At 41.7% G+C, this 18,663-nt stretch overlaps 1 protein-coding gene across 1 annotated transcript; it reads left to right on the forward strand.

Annotated features, from left to right (window-relative positions):
- Positions 1-5,343: 5,343 nt before the first annotated feature.
- On the forward strand, positions 5,344-17,060 carry Cd40lg (CD40 ligand). The gene is made up of 5 exons (NM_053353.2): positions 5,344-5,566; positions 7,450-7,581; positions 11,011-11,065; positions 12,650-12,712; positions 16,218-17,060. The coding sequence occupies exons 1-5, from the start codon at positions 5,411-5,413 to the stop codon at positions 16,592-16,594; spliced, it is 783 nt and encodes a 260-aa protein (NP_445805.2). The 5' UTR covers positions 5,344-5,410; the 3' UTR covers positions 16,595-17,060.
- The last annotated feature ends 1,603 nt before the right edge of the window (positions 17,061-18,663 follow it).

Consider the following 18,663-nt stretch of genomic DNA (forward strand, 5'->3'; position numbering starts at 1 on the left):
ATTGAGGTCCTACGATCCCACCTCAAGTATTTCAGGCTATTGCCACTGTTTTTGGCAATGTGAACTTGACAGGAAATCCCCCAGGAACATTTTTGTGAGCATCAGCTTTCAGCCTTTGCCCCTGGGCTAAAGTTGTCTAGAAAGAGATCAAGGTAGCATTCTGAGGATGGGAAGAAGAAACCAAAGGAAAACCAGCATCTATCAGTCAAGACTGATCGTCTCGAAACTCCACCTCCAGAAAACTCCACCTCCTTAGCTTATCAGTTGGAGAGGGTCCTTGGTTTTCCTGTCTCTCTACCCACAACCTAAAGGGAAGCCTGCTTATTGGCAGGTCACACACATTCTTAAACAGAAGCCACATTCAGCCCTCTCACTGCAGAGCGATGTTTGTAGGGGAAACAGATCAACACAATTATAGAGGAAACCCATGCCTTCTACTCATAAAAATCCACACAGGTGTCCACTCATAAATAAGGACTGAACACTAGCAGGGCATGGTGGCACACATTTACAAGTCCCAGCACTCATGGGGCAGCTCTACACAGCTAGTTTCCGGCCAACCATGACTACATGAGGAGACCTGGCCTTCGACCAAAGGACGTGGATGGACAAGCTAATGATCATTGGACATTTTAGGAAAGCTGACAATGTGAAAAAGAAGGGACAAAACAAGCAAATGAAACTGACTCCAGACAGAAGAGAAATTTAAGTACTGGAATAAGTTTCAAAACAAATATATTCTGACTTGTATCACCAGCAAGGCTAGCCAGTACTCCTTCTCCTCCCCTCCCCTCCCTTCCCCTCCTCCTTCTTCTCTTCTTCCTCTTCTCCCACCTCCTCCTCCTATTCTACTTTGTCTTAGATTTTCTAAGTATTTTGTGTTTTGAGTATTTTGTGTTTTGCCTGCACGTATGTGTATGTACCATATGGATGCTTGTTGCACAAGGTCAGAAAAAGGAATGGATCCGCTGAAACTGCAGTTACAGATGCTTGTGAGCTACCATGTGTGGGCTGGGAATCAATCCCAGATCCAGTACAAGAGCAGTCAATGCTCTTAACTACTGAGCCATTTCTCCAGCCCCAGCCTACCCCAGAGGTATTCTTCCAGCTTACAATGTTTTATACTTTCTCTTTCTACCCCAAAGACAGCTTAGTTATATTACTGTTAAGAAATTACAGTTACTACTTTCTTACAGTTCTTCAGATGTCAAGGACTCTGAAATTACCAAAACAAACATCCTGTTCTAGAAGCTAATGACAGAGATGTCAGACAATCAAATACGATAGGATGTGGCAAATATTACTATAGATAAAACACAGATGTGGGCACCTTGTAGGAGGGGGTATTGCACTTCAGACATTAATGTCAAGGGATAGGGAACCAGCCTGTACATAGGGAATAGTAGGAAAAGGCACAGTACCTGAAGAGAAACAAGGCTCGCTTAATATGCGTGATGAGCAGGGATAAGCACCAATGGTTTGTGAAAGATGAGGGAAGAAATGTGGGCAGGGATTTGCTCATTTCTTGTGCTGAAAATCAAAAAAACATATCCTCTAGTGGATAATCTTCCAGCATATTTAGGAAAAAAAAAGAATAGTCTCTGTGACACCCTTCATAAAACAAGCAGAATACTAATATAGTTAACTCTTTCATATATACTGGAAATAATTTTCCTTGCAGAAATTATGACTGTATTCTAGGTTATCTGTATAAGATCGCAACCACAAGTGTATTCACACCCAAAGCAAGTTTTTGAAGTATAATACACTGAGAGAATTTTTCCCTTTATAGTTATTGGTTACAGATCAGTTACCAGCTTGCAACAAAAAGGAGAGGCGCAAAAAATGAAGGAGACTTAAGAAGAGTCGATATCAGAACAACTGAAAAATGAGACATATCACATTGATTTAACTCTCCACAAACTGAAACAATGGTGGGCAGCATTCAATTAGCAATCCAAGTATATTCATGCATGCCATAAATCTACGTATTTCCTAGGAACAAAGTTCGAGAGTCACTTCTGGATGTAGGAAGTTGAAGGCTTTATTTTTTGTTTTAGGTATTACAGTTTGTTTGGGTATAGAAGGGATCTGTGTAGATCAGGATAGCATCAGTCTCACTACACTCTGGCCACAGGCTCCCAATTGCTAGGAATCCAAGGGCACTTCACTATCCTAGGCTTAGCTGTAGATTTCTCACAATAGCCAACCCTCTCAGCATTAAAGAGAGATAAGTGTAGGACATTCCAACAGGAAGGCCTTTTGACTCAGAGTCGCACATCAGAATAGAGCTAAAGTGTGGAAACTAGAAAGCTAGCCATTGTTGTCTGGTGCTAAAATACTATTCTGAAAAGGACAGGAAAAAAGACAGCTCTGGTACTATAGTTCAGTGTAAAACACTTGCATTAAAAAAAAGAAAGAGGCCTTAGGGGCTGGAGTAGGGAAGAAGGAAGAGGAAATAGAAGGGAAAGAGGGGTGATATGGAAAGAGGAAGAAAGAGAGAGCAAGGGGGGACAGAGGAAGAGAAGAGGGAGGGAGGGAAGGAGGGAGGGAGGGAGGGAAGGAGGGAGGGAGGGAGGGAAGGAGAGAGGGAAGGAGGGAGAAATAGAAGGGATGAGTTAAAATACAAGCCCAGCATGGCATAGCCATGTTGACATGTCATTGCACTTCCTTGTGTCTGGAACAGTCTTGAGTCGAATCAAATTGGCTAATATGGTCACTTAAAATATTTTAATTTAATCTAATAGTGTGGAGGGCAGGAAAGCAAGCAAGCGAGGAGACACTTTGGGGTACCCAGTTTAGTAAACCAAGAGAAGGAGCAGGCAGAGGCCTAGGTTTAGACATTGACAGGAGGATGAAATGTAGCAGTAGTCAAGAAGCTTGGGGAGAAAGAAGTCCACTGGAGCTGGACAGCCATCTCGGTAAGACAAAGGAAGGGCTCATGAATAACTCTCAGGTCTCCGGCCTCTACAATTAGGTGTATGGTGGGACCAGTTCTGTCCCAGAGCTTGCTCTGTAGACAAGACTGACCTGGAGCTCATAGAGATCCACGTGCCTCTGACTGTTTAGTGCTCAATTAAAGATGTGTATGAGGAACAAAAAAGAAAATCAAGGGGCTGGGGATTTAGCTCAGTGGTAGAGCGCTTACCTAGGAAGTGCAAGGCCCTGGGTTCGGTCCCCAGCTCCAAAAAAAAGAACCAAAAAAAAAAAATCAAATGAAGAATAGAAACCATTCTAAGAGGAAGCAGCCCTCTAGGTCTGTGAATGGCCTGTGACTTGAGCAAGAGGAGCATGTAGTGTTAAGTGAGCCATATGAATTCCAAATAGTGGAAAACAGTTATGTTTGGTAGACACAAGGAGAGAAGCTCAAACAAGGAATGTCTGAGCAGGACATGTCACTGATAGGCTGTAAGATAACTGCTTCAAAACAACGTCAACCATTTCACAATGCATATAGCATCGTGCTGTACACCTGACACTCATACAATTTGTATTAGCCAATTATCCTATGTAACTCTGGACAAGAAAATGGAGTAAGGGGCCTGGATGTTACAGGATTGAAGGGTGGAGAGTACTCAGGAGGATGGTAGAAAAATAGGTCAGGGGAATAAGAACAGTAAAAATAAATGCTAAAAAGCATTCAGCCCAAACTCTAACTGAGCTCATAGCTGAAGCACTAGTTTCAGTGGTATGTGGTGGACAAAGATCAGGCTTCAGAAGTTTACAGATGAAGAAGGAGGAGCAGGGAGGCTTCACAACTCTTGAAGTTGATCGTGCAAGCCAACCCTGACTGCCTGACCAAGGTCCCTGTAGCAACCTTGCCCTTGAGCTTGACTGAGCCAAGTTGATCTTCACTGGGCCTTTGTAAATTGAACTTTCTATAATTGTGGCAAGTTGACCTGGGACACAGCCTTCAGCCCAAGTATGATCACTTGTCTAAGAACCAATGCTTCTGACTTGACTGATCAAAGTTTATCATTTGCTTTGAAGCCACCTCCTTAGCAGATGTAGTGAAAAACTGCACAGGTTTGGGCCCAGGACAGGATGCCGAGGCGTGGGAGGGGAAAACAGCAGGTGCTAACTACACAGACAGTATCCCTAGCAGAGCAGTGTTTATATTTCCTATTTGTCTCTTGAAACAAGTTTGTAGGAATCACCAAAGCAATTTTATCAGTTTCTACACAGGGGGTTGGGATGTGGGAGAGAGATTTCCATAGTTATGTTTAGCTTGAAGGTTATCTGATATGACATCATAGTGGCCATTCATACATGTGTAATCCTGAACACAGCATCACAACCTGAGGTGGTTTGGCCATTGTTAGTTCGTTCTCCATATAAACAGTTAGCAATCATTTGGGAAACTCATTTCTTAAGCTATGAAAACTATTAAAAATAGGGATAACTGTATATTGTATAAGATGCCTCCAAAGTCTTTTTCTTAAAATCTTTATTCTGTCTTCACCAAAACCAATGGGTTAGGCAAGACAGGTGGCTGCCCTTTGTGTAGGGGACCTAGAGAGGCAAAGTGAATCACTCAGGGTCCATAGGAACTTATTAGCACAGCAAGGACTAGAGTCCAGTTTCTCAGCCGAAGCCACACATCAGTAGCATATGACTGTGGAGACAGGGAATGCGGCCAAGTCAGGCTTATCATTCTCCTTTAGCTCCACTCCCCAAGCTTTTGTCTCATTTCCCAAACACTGTAGCTAGATTTGCTTTTCAGCAAAGGTTTTTTTTTTTGTCTGTTTTTTTTTTACACAAATTCTCTTTCTAGCTACATCTTATTTAATAAATGCAGAGCCCTATGTTTTTTGCTTTATGATATGTAGTTTTGACTAGCAAAGCTAGGAAGATTTTATTGAGTTTAGAGATTAAAGAATCAAAGTCTTGAGAAGCAATTAACAGGCAGCACACCAGGTGTGAAATCAATCCTTATTTTTGCTAACATCTGTCTATTTCTTTACCTTTATACCAGGTTCCAGATTTATGTTAGTAAGATTGAAATTGAAATAAGTTTATTACTTGTGGACTCATTTGTCACTTTCCTTGAAACTGGTGAACCCCAACATTTAGACAGCAATAGGAAAATACTGCCATTGTCTTTTAAGAAGTCTGACATTTCAAGGCAAGAATGAATGTATGGAAGAAGAAACTCGTTTCTTCTTTACTAACAAAAGGGAAAGCCTGGAAGTGGATGATATGGGTGTAATTTTAAAAAAAGAAAAGAAAAAACCTTTACGTAACTTTTTTGCTGGGACAGAAGACTACGAAGCACATTTTCCAGGAAGTGTGGGTTGCGACGATTGTGCGCTCTTAACTAATCCTGAGTAAGGTGGCCACTTTGACAGTCTTCTCATGCTGCCTCTGCCACCTTCTTGGTCAGAAGACACCATTTCAGCTTTCAGCCAGCATGATAGAAACATACAGCCAACCTTCTCCCAGATCTGTGGCTACTGGGCTTCCAGCGAGCATGAAGATTTTTATGTATTTACTTACTGTTTTTCTTATCACCCAGATGATTGGGTCGGTGCTTTTTGCTGTGTATCTTCATAGAAGATTGGATAAGGTAAGGTGATCTACAAATCTGAATGAACTAAATTGGGGGGTTCTTACTAATTTGTGGATAGGTTGAGCTAAGTTCTACCCAAATGATGGAGAACAGTAAACCCTTTAAGTGGATTATATTCTTGTGGCATGTTACTTGTTGCCTAGATCTCAGAATCTGAAATCAGTCAGCCTGGCTTCGAATTTTAGTTTGGCTTTTAACTGCATTGAGATTCTGGACACGTCACTTCATACTTCCATTGCTTTTTCTGTATCAGGGAAATAGAGGTAGACTTAGTGCCCATGCCACAGAGCAAAAGATTCTAGCCCCGAAAAGAATAGTGCCTGGCCCAGGGTAGTACATGCTGGACCACCAGCAGCAGTTAGTTCCTAAAAGGTGCTTCCTTAGTAAACTATTTTCTCCCACAAAGATAACTTTAAATGAGCCCCACGAGGACAACTTTTAAAAGTGAGCCAGAGAAAAAGAGCATTGATTTGATCTGAATTTCCACTGTGTTTTGAATTAGTACAGACACGGACAATGCCCCCAATCTGCCAATTTTTAAAGTCAGAATGGTGCAGTCTGTCCCACTCTTCAATGCCAACTGCCATTGTAAACTGCTCTGTACTCCTCTGAGGTATTTTACGTGCTTAAATGATTGGATAGATAAAGACAAGAGAGGACAAGAAGGGTGCAGACAATTTAAGAAAAGTAACTTCAGGATTTACCCTGCTCCCTTGTGCTGGTTCATATCCACTGAGGGGCATATGGGCTATGTTATGAAATGCTAATCACAGATGACTAGGAGAAAAGCAACCAAGTATCTAGTTGTTCCTACAAGGCTGGAAGTGACAGTGGCTAGGTACCAACAAATGGGTAGCAGTCTTCTCTCTGGGGCACTGGCTGCCCGTTTTTTGAGATGAGGGCCTAAATGAAGGCCCTAAAGTTTCTATCAATATAAGAAGAGGTAGCGACGGTAATGAGAGTGGAGATAATCTGCTTGCCTGCTCAACTGGATTTCACAGAGGAACAAAGAGACAAGTTGGGTATCTGATTGTTCGTTTATTCATCTGTGACCTGCTGGGCTTCATCAAATGCCTGTATAGAGATAGGCCTTGAGGATAATGGGGAACTTGTAGCCCACACAGACTCAAATGTGCTGTAATATTTAAGTGAACTTTAAATGACAGTTTCGTGCTGTAGTTCAGAAGGGTCTGGAGCTCAGTACATATACCAGACTGGCTTTTAACTCACAGGCACACTCCTGCCTCATCCTACAAGTATAGAGTTTACACATGTCCTACTATACCCAGATTGGTTCTTGTTTGGAAAGTTAAGAATCTGCACTTAAGACACGAAGACGTTGTATGGAATTCGTTGACAACATGAGTTAATGGCATATATTAAATTACTCAAGTATTTAAAAACAAAGTATCGCATTCACTTTGTTGAGGAGAGATAATTTTTTTTAAAATGCAAATGCTTTCTACAAGTTCTGAAGAAATGAGAGGTGTAACTATAAATTCATGCTGTGAGCGAACTCCTTTGTACTGGGCCACGTTATAAACACTACCATGAAAAGGGAAAACTACTCAGCAGCAAACTACTTTATGGCTGGCGGGGAAAAATGACAGTTATAGGACATTGCTGTTGTGGTAGGCTGAGATGAAAAAGTCATTAGAATAGCTGTGATTTCTATCCAGACGCACAGGTAATATGACATCAGAATCACCGGCTTTTTAGCTGCTTAAATGGCAAGTACCGAACAGCAGGAATCCAGCACAATAACTTCTAATATTCCCCCATTCCCCCTCTGTCAGTGCCGTGGAAGCGAGTGTGAAGGCAGGCGTGATTAGCTGCATTCTTCTTCATTATGGTTCTCATCAGCCTTTCTTTCAAAACAGGTAGAGGAGGAAGCAAGCCTTCACGAGGATTTTGTATTCGTAAAAAAGCTAAAGAGGTGCAACAAAGGAGAAGGGTCCTTATCCTTGCTCAACTGTGAGGAGATGAGAAGGCAATTTGAAGACCTTGTCAAGGTAAGGTGCTCAGTGCCTGGCGGATTTCACCGAGAAGTTTTAGTACATTTCCCAGTTGTGCAAACTGAGTTCTGACCCTGCAAAGGTTTAAACTGTAAGCCGGGATAGTGGTCACAGCTTCGATCTCAGTGCCCAAGAGGCCAAAGTCAAAGGAAAAACTTCCAGGCCAGCTTGGTCTACAGAGTGAGACATTATCAAAATGTGTTGTATATAAACATGCTTGTGCACATATATACATGCACACGCATATGTGTAGGTGTGGAAATGTGTATATACAAAAAGAAAGAAACGAACACAAAGCCTTAGGCTAAAAAGCAGAGCAGGGCTGAGTTGGACATGTGCAACCAAAAAGGTTTTCATTCCATGTACAGAAAATATATAATCAGTTAACAGAGTAAAGAGCTCAGGAGCTTACTTCGTCTGTAAATTCATGACACACATGGAAGTCACAGGACAACTTGCGAGTCTCACGTCTTTCCTTCCACTGTGTGAGTCCTGCAGGTTGAACTCACACCTTTAGGCTTGGCCTTTACCCGCCAAGCCAACTTCATTGTCCTCTTCAGACCTTACTTATTTCGGAACTTAATATGCATTCTCCTGTATGGAAGAAGATTCTAAAAGCTCATTCCTAAGTCACTTACTGGGATCAGACTTCAGTTCAAATATGCCACTGGTTTTTAAGTTTTTTAAATTAAGCTAGAATGTATTTATTTATTTTGTAAATTTTTGAGATAATCGAGTAGCCTAGGATGGTCTTCAATTTGTGGAAGACTTGTATGTAGCTGAAGGCTTGCTCTCTGAATCCTCCTGCTTCTAACCTCAGGCATGTACCACTATGTCCAGTTTAATTTAGATTTTATTGTTTTACTTCTGTACAAGGATTAGTTCTTTGTACCTTGTGTGTATTAACCCCGTGTTCTATAATCTAGGATTTACATACAATTCTTAACACTTTATTTGCAAGACTGGTGAGTTTAGGAAATGTCTTAGGTTTCTCCGGTGCTTACATGTAGAGTCCTAGAGGCTGAGACTCTCTAGATGGACACTACCAGCTCTGGCCTTCTCTCAGTCTGAGATCAAACTTCAGTATCCTTGAATGGCAGTGAACATGGCTTGTTCTTTTTCCCCTTTTCTCTCTGTTAGCCAGAGGTTTTACAGGCGGCCTGCCAATTCTTTTTGTCCTCCTTCAGGTCAGATGTAGAAAGCTTCCAGAATCATCTACCAAGGATCGGAGTAAGGGAAAGGGTCTTTTCAGCTTATATGAAAAAAAAAGTAGAACTTTTTCGGCATATCAGCCAAGGCTCTAGGAACGTACTGCTTACCTGTGAGCTGAAGAGCCCCAAGCAATGCCATTTTTACCTAAAATTCAAAGTTTTCCCATCAGTTAATCCTCCTGTATCTACTGCTCCCCACTTTAGGTCACCATTTTCCTAGAGGTCTCACTCTGAAACAGGATTTGGAACTGTTGAGCCCATCAAGTCAACTATAGACTAATTCGAGATTACATTTGTGTTTTCTCAGCTTATGTTAATGGATTTCGGACCATGACCAGTCTGGCCTACAGTAACTTTGAAGTCACAGGGCCTGCTGGAGTCGTGGGAGCTTTCAATGTGGAAGTCAGGGCTTGAATTAGGGCAAGTGGAGGCGAGCACTTTGAACAGTGTAATTACATAGTAAAATCTACTTTGCTCCCTGTCTAATATGGCTAGTCTCATGGTTATCTGTCTACCGATTTCTGAGGTGTCTTTGATTGGCATTAAATCACTTCAATTTCAGGTTAAACAGCTCAATACAGCCTTATCTGCCATGTAGAATCTCCATGGAAAGAGAAATCAATAATCCAAGATTTTTTATTTTTTGAAATTTGACTTTAAAACCCCTTTCAATTGAAGTGAAGAGTGAAGCCACAAAAAAATTAAAAAAGAAAGGCTCTGGGAGTGTGAGTGGGGGAAAGTTCACAAAAGTCAAGGCGGGGTGCAGAAACGACAAAGTTTGCTGATTTCACGTTTTTCATCTGGGCCAGGCCCCAACACCACTGCAACCACCTAACGTAAAAGTATCTCGACTTCAATCATCACGCACTAGTGTTTGAAGAGACACCAAAGAGTCTTTGTTTACTTGTCAGCTTGCAAACATTTTCCTGTTGCTGCATTGTCAAGGTGCCCCCATCATAGTTCAAATGGAAAGTTAATCTGTGGGGCTCTCAGTGCCTTAAGCCCTCACTCACATCTGGTAACCAAGCTGAGCCCGTAGTTAAAATAGTCAAGAGTAACCACACAAATGCCTTCTTGAGGTAAGAAATGGGAAGGAAAGACCCAGCAGGCATTAGGTTCCAGGAATGGCAAGGAGCATAGGACTATCAGATCTGTAAGCACTACTGTTTTCTTTTCCTGCCTGTTCAGAAGAAAGTGGTGGAACAGATTGAGCCAGGTCTGTGAGTGCGATCCTACTTTCTGTACTTCATTTAAGTCTCAGGCCCTTGGTTGATCTCATACTTGCCAGGCCTTTGATTGCGTCTTCTTAAAATGGCGGCAACAGTCTTGATCATCTCTCAAAGCTCCGTAGGAGGAAGTCCGTGCTAGCTTCCTCAAGTATGTCCAGCATTCTTTCAAGTTATAAGTAAAAGAAAATTTTCAGTGTTACATTTAGTAGGAATTGTGGTACATGCCTGCAATCAGCATTTGGGAGGCGGAGGCAGGAGGATCAGGAATTCAAGGTCATCCCCAGCTTCATAACACGTTCAAGATTAGCCTAGGCTTTGTGAGAGCCAGTCTTAAAAGTACAAAACAATGTGCATAGGATTTTCAAATAAAGGACAAAATACAAATAAGAAACTAAGTGTTCTGAACATCATCACTAGAATTAGAAGAAGGGCTATCTTTGCTGAATGTTGATTACTCAAAATAAGTGTAGGCAACACAGAATAACCACCCATAAAAACACATCCAAAGTCTGGATTTCTTTCCCCTGACCATATTCAAATCTTTTCTTAAGAGGTTTCAAACTAACCTTATGCTTAGAGACCTAAGCCCTGCATTTGTTTGATAATATTCCATATGCCAGTTTCAATGGTTGAATTATTACCCCATTCAGCATTATTTATCAATATCTGTCAAAAGGCAGGGAGGTCAGGGTCATAGAAAGGGTCAGAGTCACAACCTCTGATCTGGGGAGAGCACTGTAATGGAGATAATAAGGCCTGGGTTTTGCTTCCAGGGTCTCCCCTGGGTTTTCTGGGCTGTCAGCTCATCTGTCAGAGCCAGGGACTTTCAGTTGCTATGGTGGAATTAATGGCAGCATCATAAGCTATATTATAATTGTCACCAGAAGCAGACAACACAGTACTGAGAATCGCCAAATAGATGATACCTTTAAATCTCCTAAAACAAGCTTCGGTCAACTGATGTTTTGCAATGATTCTTCTTTTAGGATATATCGTTAAACAAAGAAGAGAAAAAAGAAAAGAGCTTTGAAATGCAAAGAGGTAGGTTGCTGTTTACAGATTTCGATAAATGCTTTAAGAGTGAAAAGAAGCTTTAGATTGAACACATGAAACAGGGAACATTTAACCCTGCAAATAAAAATAAGACTTTTTTTTAAACTGGTACGTTCTCAGGCCTCTAAGATATAAAGGCTTTTTATGTCCATGTCGAAGAGGAGATGTTCCTTTTAATATTGATAATAGCGAATAGGAAAACAAAACCCACATCCAATACCTTTATCCAAAGGACCACACAATTTGGCTCCATCTTCAGAGGACCAAATGATAAGAAAGTTCTCATTTGGTAAAATTGGCATTCATCTTTTAGTGATAACTATTTTGTGGGAGGACAGTACCCAGTGGGTCTTCTGGGACCAATGAATACAGACCGGCTAAATTCTAAAATGTGTTTGTTCTTAAAGTGAGAGTGTCCTGGACATTTGGAGGTCATGAAAGGAGCTTGATGGCTCCCAATTCTACTACAGTCCTGAGAATATGAATGAAGGCATTACTGAGCATATGGCCTCTGCTTAGATATGCCTAGAAATTGGATACTTTATACTCAATAAGACATCCTGGTCTATCTTTGAATAGCTCTAATAATCATATTAAGGCCCATATCTACTCAAAAAAAGTCTAACCTCCCAATTGTGTTCCTCAAAAATTTCCTGGAATGTCCACTTATTGGGCACACTTCTGTTCTTTGGGGATGTACTGAGCAAAGAGTGATTACTTCTCTATATCACAGGATACTGTTGCAGGAACTATAACATCACAAGGTTATTGAAACCAATGCTACAGCTACACAAATTTAATACACAGGCAGAAATGCATATATAGGAAGGTATAGATACTCTTCTTGGGGGAAGAGAGTGCTCAGAACCTATCATAACCACTGGTCTGGATTCTAATGATTCCTCTGATTCCCCTGAAGCTTTCATCATCACAATGACTGCAAGGCGTAACCAGTGATACCATGTTCCCTGTTAATTTCATGAGATTTTGAGGAATCATCCTTCGAAACAGATGTTTCTCTTTAGAGAAATCAGAAAGTTGACTGAACTGAACTTTCAAATCATGCAGGACAAAATATCTCCATAATATACCTACAAAATTCTCAGCACCAGTCTCATAACTGGAAAGAAAGTTACCACAGTTTCTACCTTTATGAGATGGGCACTTTTAATTGGGAAGCAAGGCTCTTGCGTATGAAACAGCTAGATTTGAAAGTCTGGAAAGCCATTTGACCCAACCAGATACCATGATCATATCACTAGCTCAGTATGCAAGATTCAAGGCACATTTAGTGAAGAACAACATTTTAGCCTGAGTCTATCTATGTTAAGTGGAATGGAGCATTGAATACCAAGCAGGAAAAAGACTCTATGGAAACAGCCAATTCAGTGTTTTGAAGTACTAGAAGCCTCCTTTTCCTTCAGTGGGAAAGATTCCAGACCAGTTCTCCTTCCCTTAACACAAACTACTCTAGCGCGATCACTATTATGCAGTTACAGAACTTGACCCATGAATTCCATGAGCTGTTGTACATTTCTTTGGCCTGACAGTTTGCTTTTGGTTTCACTTCAGGTGATGAGGATCCTCAAATTGCAGCACATGTTGTAAGTGAGGCCAACAGTAATGCAGCATCTGGTAAGTCCCATAACATCAGAGTGAAAGCCACCCAAGTGTGTGAGTGTGTGTGTGTGTGAGTGAGTGTGAGTGTGTGTGAGTGTGTGAGTGTGTGTGAGTGTGAGTGTGTGTGTGAGTGAGTGTGTGTGTGTGAGTGTGTGTGTGAGTGAGTGTGTGAGTGAGTGTGTGTGTGTGTATGTGTGTGTGTGTGTATGTGTGTGTGTGTGTGTGTGTGTCGGTACTCCAAAGCAACGTAGCCTAATCATTAGGCACTTTTCTTCCTCCAGGGACCAATTTACCAAGGTACCCATATAACTCTCCATACACTGTCCTTTGTTATCACAGTCAGTTCAAATGCACAGATGGGGCTTAGAGAGACAAAAGGAGGTGGGAAAGAGTCCCTATGTTCTCATTATGTTTTTTTTCTCAGTGGCTGATGATTCTAAATGATGAATGACTGGGTGGAGAAACCATTATTTTGCAAGAATAAAAGGAGATGGCAGGTAGTGACCTCCTCGCAGGGAACATCTCTCCTTCTAAAACCACTTCACTGTGTATAAATGGGCCACAGGAGGTCTTTGTTGTCATCTGTCAATCCCTGTATGATTAACCCCTGTCTCAGTGGGGCTGACCTCAGGGAAATTAAAGGTAAAAATCATTTTGTAAAGATCAATAGGCACTGAGACGTTAGATTTTTCAATGAAGTAACAACAGATGGCATACTGTGGTCTTTTGAGCACAAATGCTTTTATTTCCAGATGCATTCGGCCATCATCCAGACCTTATTTTTCCCCAAATCTCTACCCTGTGATAGCTACTACTGCAAAATGAATCACATCTGTAGATGGATGGACACATGTATGCTAACATAAAATTCCCCATGTACATCAAGGCATGAGCATGGGATCAGCCTTAGAAAGCTTCAGCAGAGGGCTCTACAATGGAGTTCTAAATCATGTGTGTGCATTTGTGCATATGTGAGTGTGTGTGTGTGTGTGTGTGTGTATGTGTGTGTGCATGTGTGAGTGTATAAGAGACAAAGCCACAGAGAAACAAAGGAAGACACTGCATTATGTTGTTTTCAAGGTGACTTGAGCTCCCCTATGATTATAACACAGAAGCACATGCATGATCTTGTGGCTCACGGTATATAAGTAAGAGTACTGGTTAGGGAGTTTGTGAGCACCTGAGTTTAATAGCTAAGAACTTCTTGCTAAGTGACTTTAGGCAAATCCCATTCATTGGGTGGCAGTTTTCTTTTTCATCTACTTCACAGAGTAGTTTTGAATATCAAATCAACTAATGTGGAAGAAAGTTATATTATTAAACTATGCTATACCTGAGTAATGTGCCAGAACTTAGCTTCCTTCACTGTGATATCAAGGGAGTGACCTAACATTCTTCATGGATAACAGTTGTTCTCTTAATATTTAGTATTTTTGTCATATACTCTTCTCTCAAAAATATGCTTATAGGAAAACATCACAATTAGTGCTGTGACCAGAGAAGCCATTCACATATTCACTTTTGCAGTAGGTTACAGCAACAGAGAAACCTCCTAGAATCACCTCCTACTAGTACTTGTCCACCTGCACCCAAATCTTTTGGTCCTTGGATATATTTAGTGGAATTTAGAATTCTTCAAAGGGTGTAGAACTGTTACTGCCTGACTGTGAAATATGTCACAGTCTATATCACTGTAGATCTGTACAGGACAACATAGGAAAGACAGTACGGTGCACTGCCACCTCAAATTTCTCATTCCGTTCTGGACATGATGCTACAAACTTGACCTACATCCCCTGGTAAGAACAAAATGAAAGAAGCCATTAACAACGTGGCACACATTATTTGCAATCTCAGTGCTAGGGAGGAAGCAAAAAGGTTATATGTTTTAGATCATCCTAACTACAAAGTAAATTCCAGGACAACCTGGGGTCCATGAAACCTTGTCTTCCCTCAAAAGGGGACAAATTCAGGAGACAGAGGCAGGCAGATCTCTGTGAGTCTTAAGCTACCCTTGTCTGCACAGAAAGTTTGCAGGCCAGCCAAGAGTATCTAGTGAGATCCTGTCTCAGAAAAGGAAAAAATGTAAGTGGGTAATCTTTTTATTAAACAGAAGAGAATCTGGTCTTTTTTTCCTGGATCAAATGGTTCAAAAGTGAGAACATCACAAAACAAGCATCTTTTATAGAAAATTTGAGGTGCAATGTATCAGATGCAACGAGATGCCCTAATAAAATAAGAAAATCAAATAATCAAAAAGCCTCAAGAAAGCATATATATTAATACTTTTACTTCTCCCTGCCCCCCACCCTCGCCCCCATCAAATCTAGCTGTGGAAGCTGAGATTTGAAATCGGGTGCACACAGCACTTTGAACTCACTCAGCAGCTCGGCAGAGAAAAGGGCACACTGTTGGTGGGGACTCTGCCCTAGCCGCAAGAATATGGGTACTTTCAAGTTGATGGCACCCACTACAATGGGAGATCAAAACACAGTTAAATGAACACATGGTTTATTTTCATACTTCCTTGCCTATTTTAGGCTTGGTCGTGGGAGGCAGGTCAGGTTTGCAGCAGCGTAAAGTAGAAGAAAGAAGTGGGGTCTTGGCTCCGAGCTGAAGCTAATCTAGATAGACTGACAAGTCTAGCCTTGTAACTTTCATGATAAGCTAACTGTTCCCATTCCCATTAGCAAGAATTTTATGACTGCATAAATCTCAAGCATTTGCATTTCATTTTAAAAACATGTATTTATTCATTCATTTATGTGTGTGTATGTATGTATTTGTGAATGTGTACATATGTGAAGGGTAGGGGTGGCACACAAAGATCAAATGAAGGTGTTCTTGTCTTATCACTTTCCACCTAGTCTCCTGGATAGGGGCTTTCCTCGAACCTGGGACTCATTTTTTTCTCACGTAGGCTGGGTACCAGTGTGTCTCAGTGACCTTCTCTATGCCGGACCACCCCAGTCCCTTTTGTGTTGTTTTGAGACAAGGTCTCACTTAGCTCAGATGGGTTTCAAAGTCAGTATGTGGCTAAGGATGACATTAACCTTGCACTCAAGATTCTCCTGCCTCAGTGTTGTCTGGGAATCCTAGGCACACATCACCAGGCCTGGTTGATCATTCGAACTTTCTTAAATCCAGGAGCAAAATGGTTTGGAGAAGTCCAAAGAGAGAAGTTGGCTGTTACCTACCACTTTATTTCGCCTCTTCAGGGCTCTGAAAAAATGCTGTAATCCTGCCCCTGTTCTGTTGCTTCAAAGTTAGGGTCACGTTCCAATCTGGGGAGATCAAGTGACTTGCCCAAGCTTGAAGAAAACCCAGATTGAAACCTGACCATAACTCTGAAGCCCATATAAACGTGGTATCAGTAATTCCTTGTGCCTCTGAGTGTCATAATGTGCCTTGAGAGTTCATTCTCATACAAAGTTGGCATCCGACCTTAAACCTTACTTCCTGTTAGAATATATACCGTGCTGTGCTTACACTCACCAGGGCTTCCCCTTCTTTCCTACAGTTCTTCAGTGGGCGAAGAAAGGATATTATACCATGAAAAGCAACTTGGTAGTGCTGGAAAATGGGAGACAGCTGACGGTTAAAAGAGAAGGACTCTATTATGTCTACACCCAAGTCACCTTCTGCTCTAATCGGGAACCTTTGAGTCAACGTCCATTCATCGTCAGCCTCTGGCTGAAGCCCAGCAGTGGGTCAGAGAGAATCTTACTCAGGGCAGCGAATACCCACAGTTCCTCCAAGCTTTGTGAGCAACAGTCCATTCACTTGGGCGGAGTATTTGAATTACAAGCAGGTGCTTCTGTGTTTGTCAACGTGACTGAAGCAAGCCAAGTGATCCACGGAATTGGCTTCTCATCTTTTGGCTTACTCAAACTCTGAACAGTATGCTGTCCTAGGCTGCAGCAGGGCTGATGCTGGCAGTCTTCCAGATACAGTACATCAGTTAGGACCTGCCCTGTGTTAAACCGCCTATTTATAACCCTAGGACCCTCCTCATGGAAAACTATTTATTATGTACCCCCAAGGCACATAGAGCTGGAATAACAGAATTACAGGACAGGCAAACTCCTAATGGACCCTGCTCCCTAACAACTTACAATCTGAAACAGCAAGCCCACTGATTCAGACTACCAGAGAGCCCTAGGCAAAGACAAAGCCATAATGCACAGATGACAGAGCTCTGATGAAACAGCGGATAACTAACGGAGCTCAGTTTTGTTGTTTTATGGGTGTGTTGTTCAATGGACAGTGTACTTGACTTACCAGGAAAGATGCAGAAGGGCAACTGTGAGCCTTAGCTCACAATCTGTTATGGTTGACTTGGGGTCCCTGTGGCCCTAGTAGGCCAGGTTCTAAAGTCTCCCACGGAGAACTGAGAAACTCTGCCTCCACCTTCCCCCCAATACCCCAACACTCAGTATTTCAATGTCTCCATTCTCTTTCCCTCCATCCCCATCTCTCTCCCTTTCTCTGTCTTTTACAGACACACACACACACACACACACACACACACACACACACACACAAAACACAACACAACACACACACACGGAATCAGGCTGTTGTTCTCTTATTATCTACCTTGTATCTGTCTACAACACTGTCTGGTCACTGTAGACAACAGTTCCTGGCCTGCTAATTCCTCCTGATGGAATGACTATATTTAAAGGAATCTGTCGTAGCTCCCTGAAATCTCCATTGTTTCCATAGTGAATTTAATGATTATGTTATTTATTTTTTGATTAATAAAGATCCTCTAACATTATCGTTGTTGTATAGCTCTCGTTCAGGTTGTGGGGAGGAAGAGGAAGTAGTTGGAAGTAATTTTGCCAACTTTTTTGGAGGGGTTGGTGAAAAGCTGTTACCATAAACATAGTTCTTAAGCTGAGCATATTATATAAGTTATACCAGTAAGAGCATACTCTCTTCTAGTCTGCCATGGCTTTGATAGATGACGTGGAAGCCTGGTCACTGAAAAACACTCTCGTCCTCTGTTCCCATCCTGCTCTGGAAGGTAGAAGGAGACTAGAGAGAGAGCCCTCAATGAGTAGCAAGAGCCAACCTTTCTAACAGCTTGTCTAGGTGGTTGCGCTCTAAACAACAAGAAAATGGAGCTGAAGCATCCTGAGGGTGAGCCTTCCACTATTCTAACTCCTGATGGGGTCAGGGTGGTTCAGCTGTCGAGTGCTTTTTTAGCAAGTGTGAGTCTCTGAGGTCCATGGCCAGAACTGTGAAGGGGGAAAAAAAGTACCAGCTGACAAAACTCAGTATAGTGCTTGAAGGAAGTGAGGTAGCAGCCATGGCAGCCTAGTAGATTGTGGCCATGACACTCTTACAGTGTGGGCCTTCCTTAGGAAGGCCGGAATCCTATGCGTTCGTGAAGGAAGGCATTAGTTCATTCAAAAGAGAGGGCAACAACAACATATACATCATAATTCTCTCCTTCTTACATCAGCTGAATGTCCACGTTGTGGCATAATCTTTCCTATGCAATTTGTCTGAGTTAGTGGGAATAGGATCGAGACATCGCGAGTTTAATAGTGTGTCACCTAGATAGATATATTTAATTTTACTTTTTATACATTTTAAATAAGATATAATATCGTTTCTTTCCCCCTTCCCTTTCCTACCTATAGACACGCCCAAGGCCCCCTCTCCAACCTTCTCCATGTCTCTCCACTTTCAAATTGATGGTAGTCTCTTTTTCTTTGATTATTAGTATTACATATATATATACATATGCATAAATACATAAATATAACCCACTGAGTATTTTTGTTGTTTACATGTGTGTGGCTTCAGAGCTGACCATTTTGTAAACAGTATGTCCTAGAAATGGATATACAAACAAGAAGAGAACACCCCAGTACATCTTCATATACTCATGCTCTTTTGATTTAAACACTGCCCCTGTGTTTCAGTGTACCTTCTTGTTCCTTGGGAACCAT

The sequence above is a fragment of the Rattus norvegicus genome, chromosome X, assembly GCF_036323735.1.
Source record: "Rattus norvegicus strain BN/NHsdMcwi chromosome X, GRCr8, whole genome shotgun sequence".
NCBI lineage: Eukaryota > Metazoa > Chordata > Mammalia > Rodentia > Muridae > Rattus > Rattus norvegicus.

What these genes read in the sequence shown, in the direction of transcription:
- Cd40lg (NM_053353.2), top strand. Translation starts at nt 5,411, where the DNA reads ATGATAGAAACATACAGCCAACCTTCTCCCAGATCTGTGGCTACTGGG. An exon ending in GAGCTTTGAAATGCAAAGAG is followed by an intron (nt 11,066 to 12,649) that starts GTAGGTTGCTGT and finishes GTTTCACTTCAG; the next exon opens with GTGATGAGGATCCTCAAATT. An exon ending in CAACAGTAATGCAGCATCTG is followed by an intron (nt 12,713 to 16,217) that starts GTAAGTCCCATA and finishes TCTTTCCTACAG; the next exon opens with TTCTTCAGTGGGCGAAGAAA.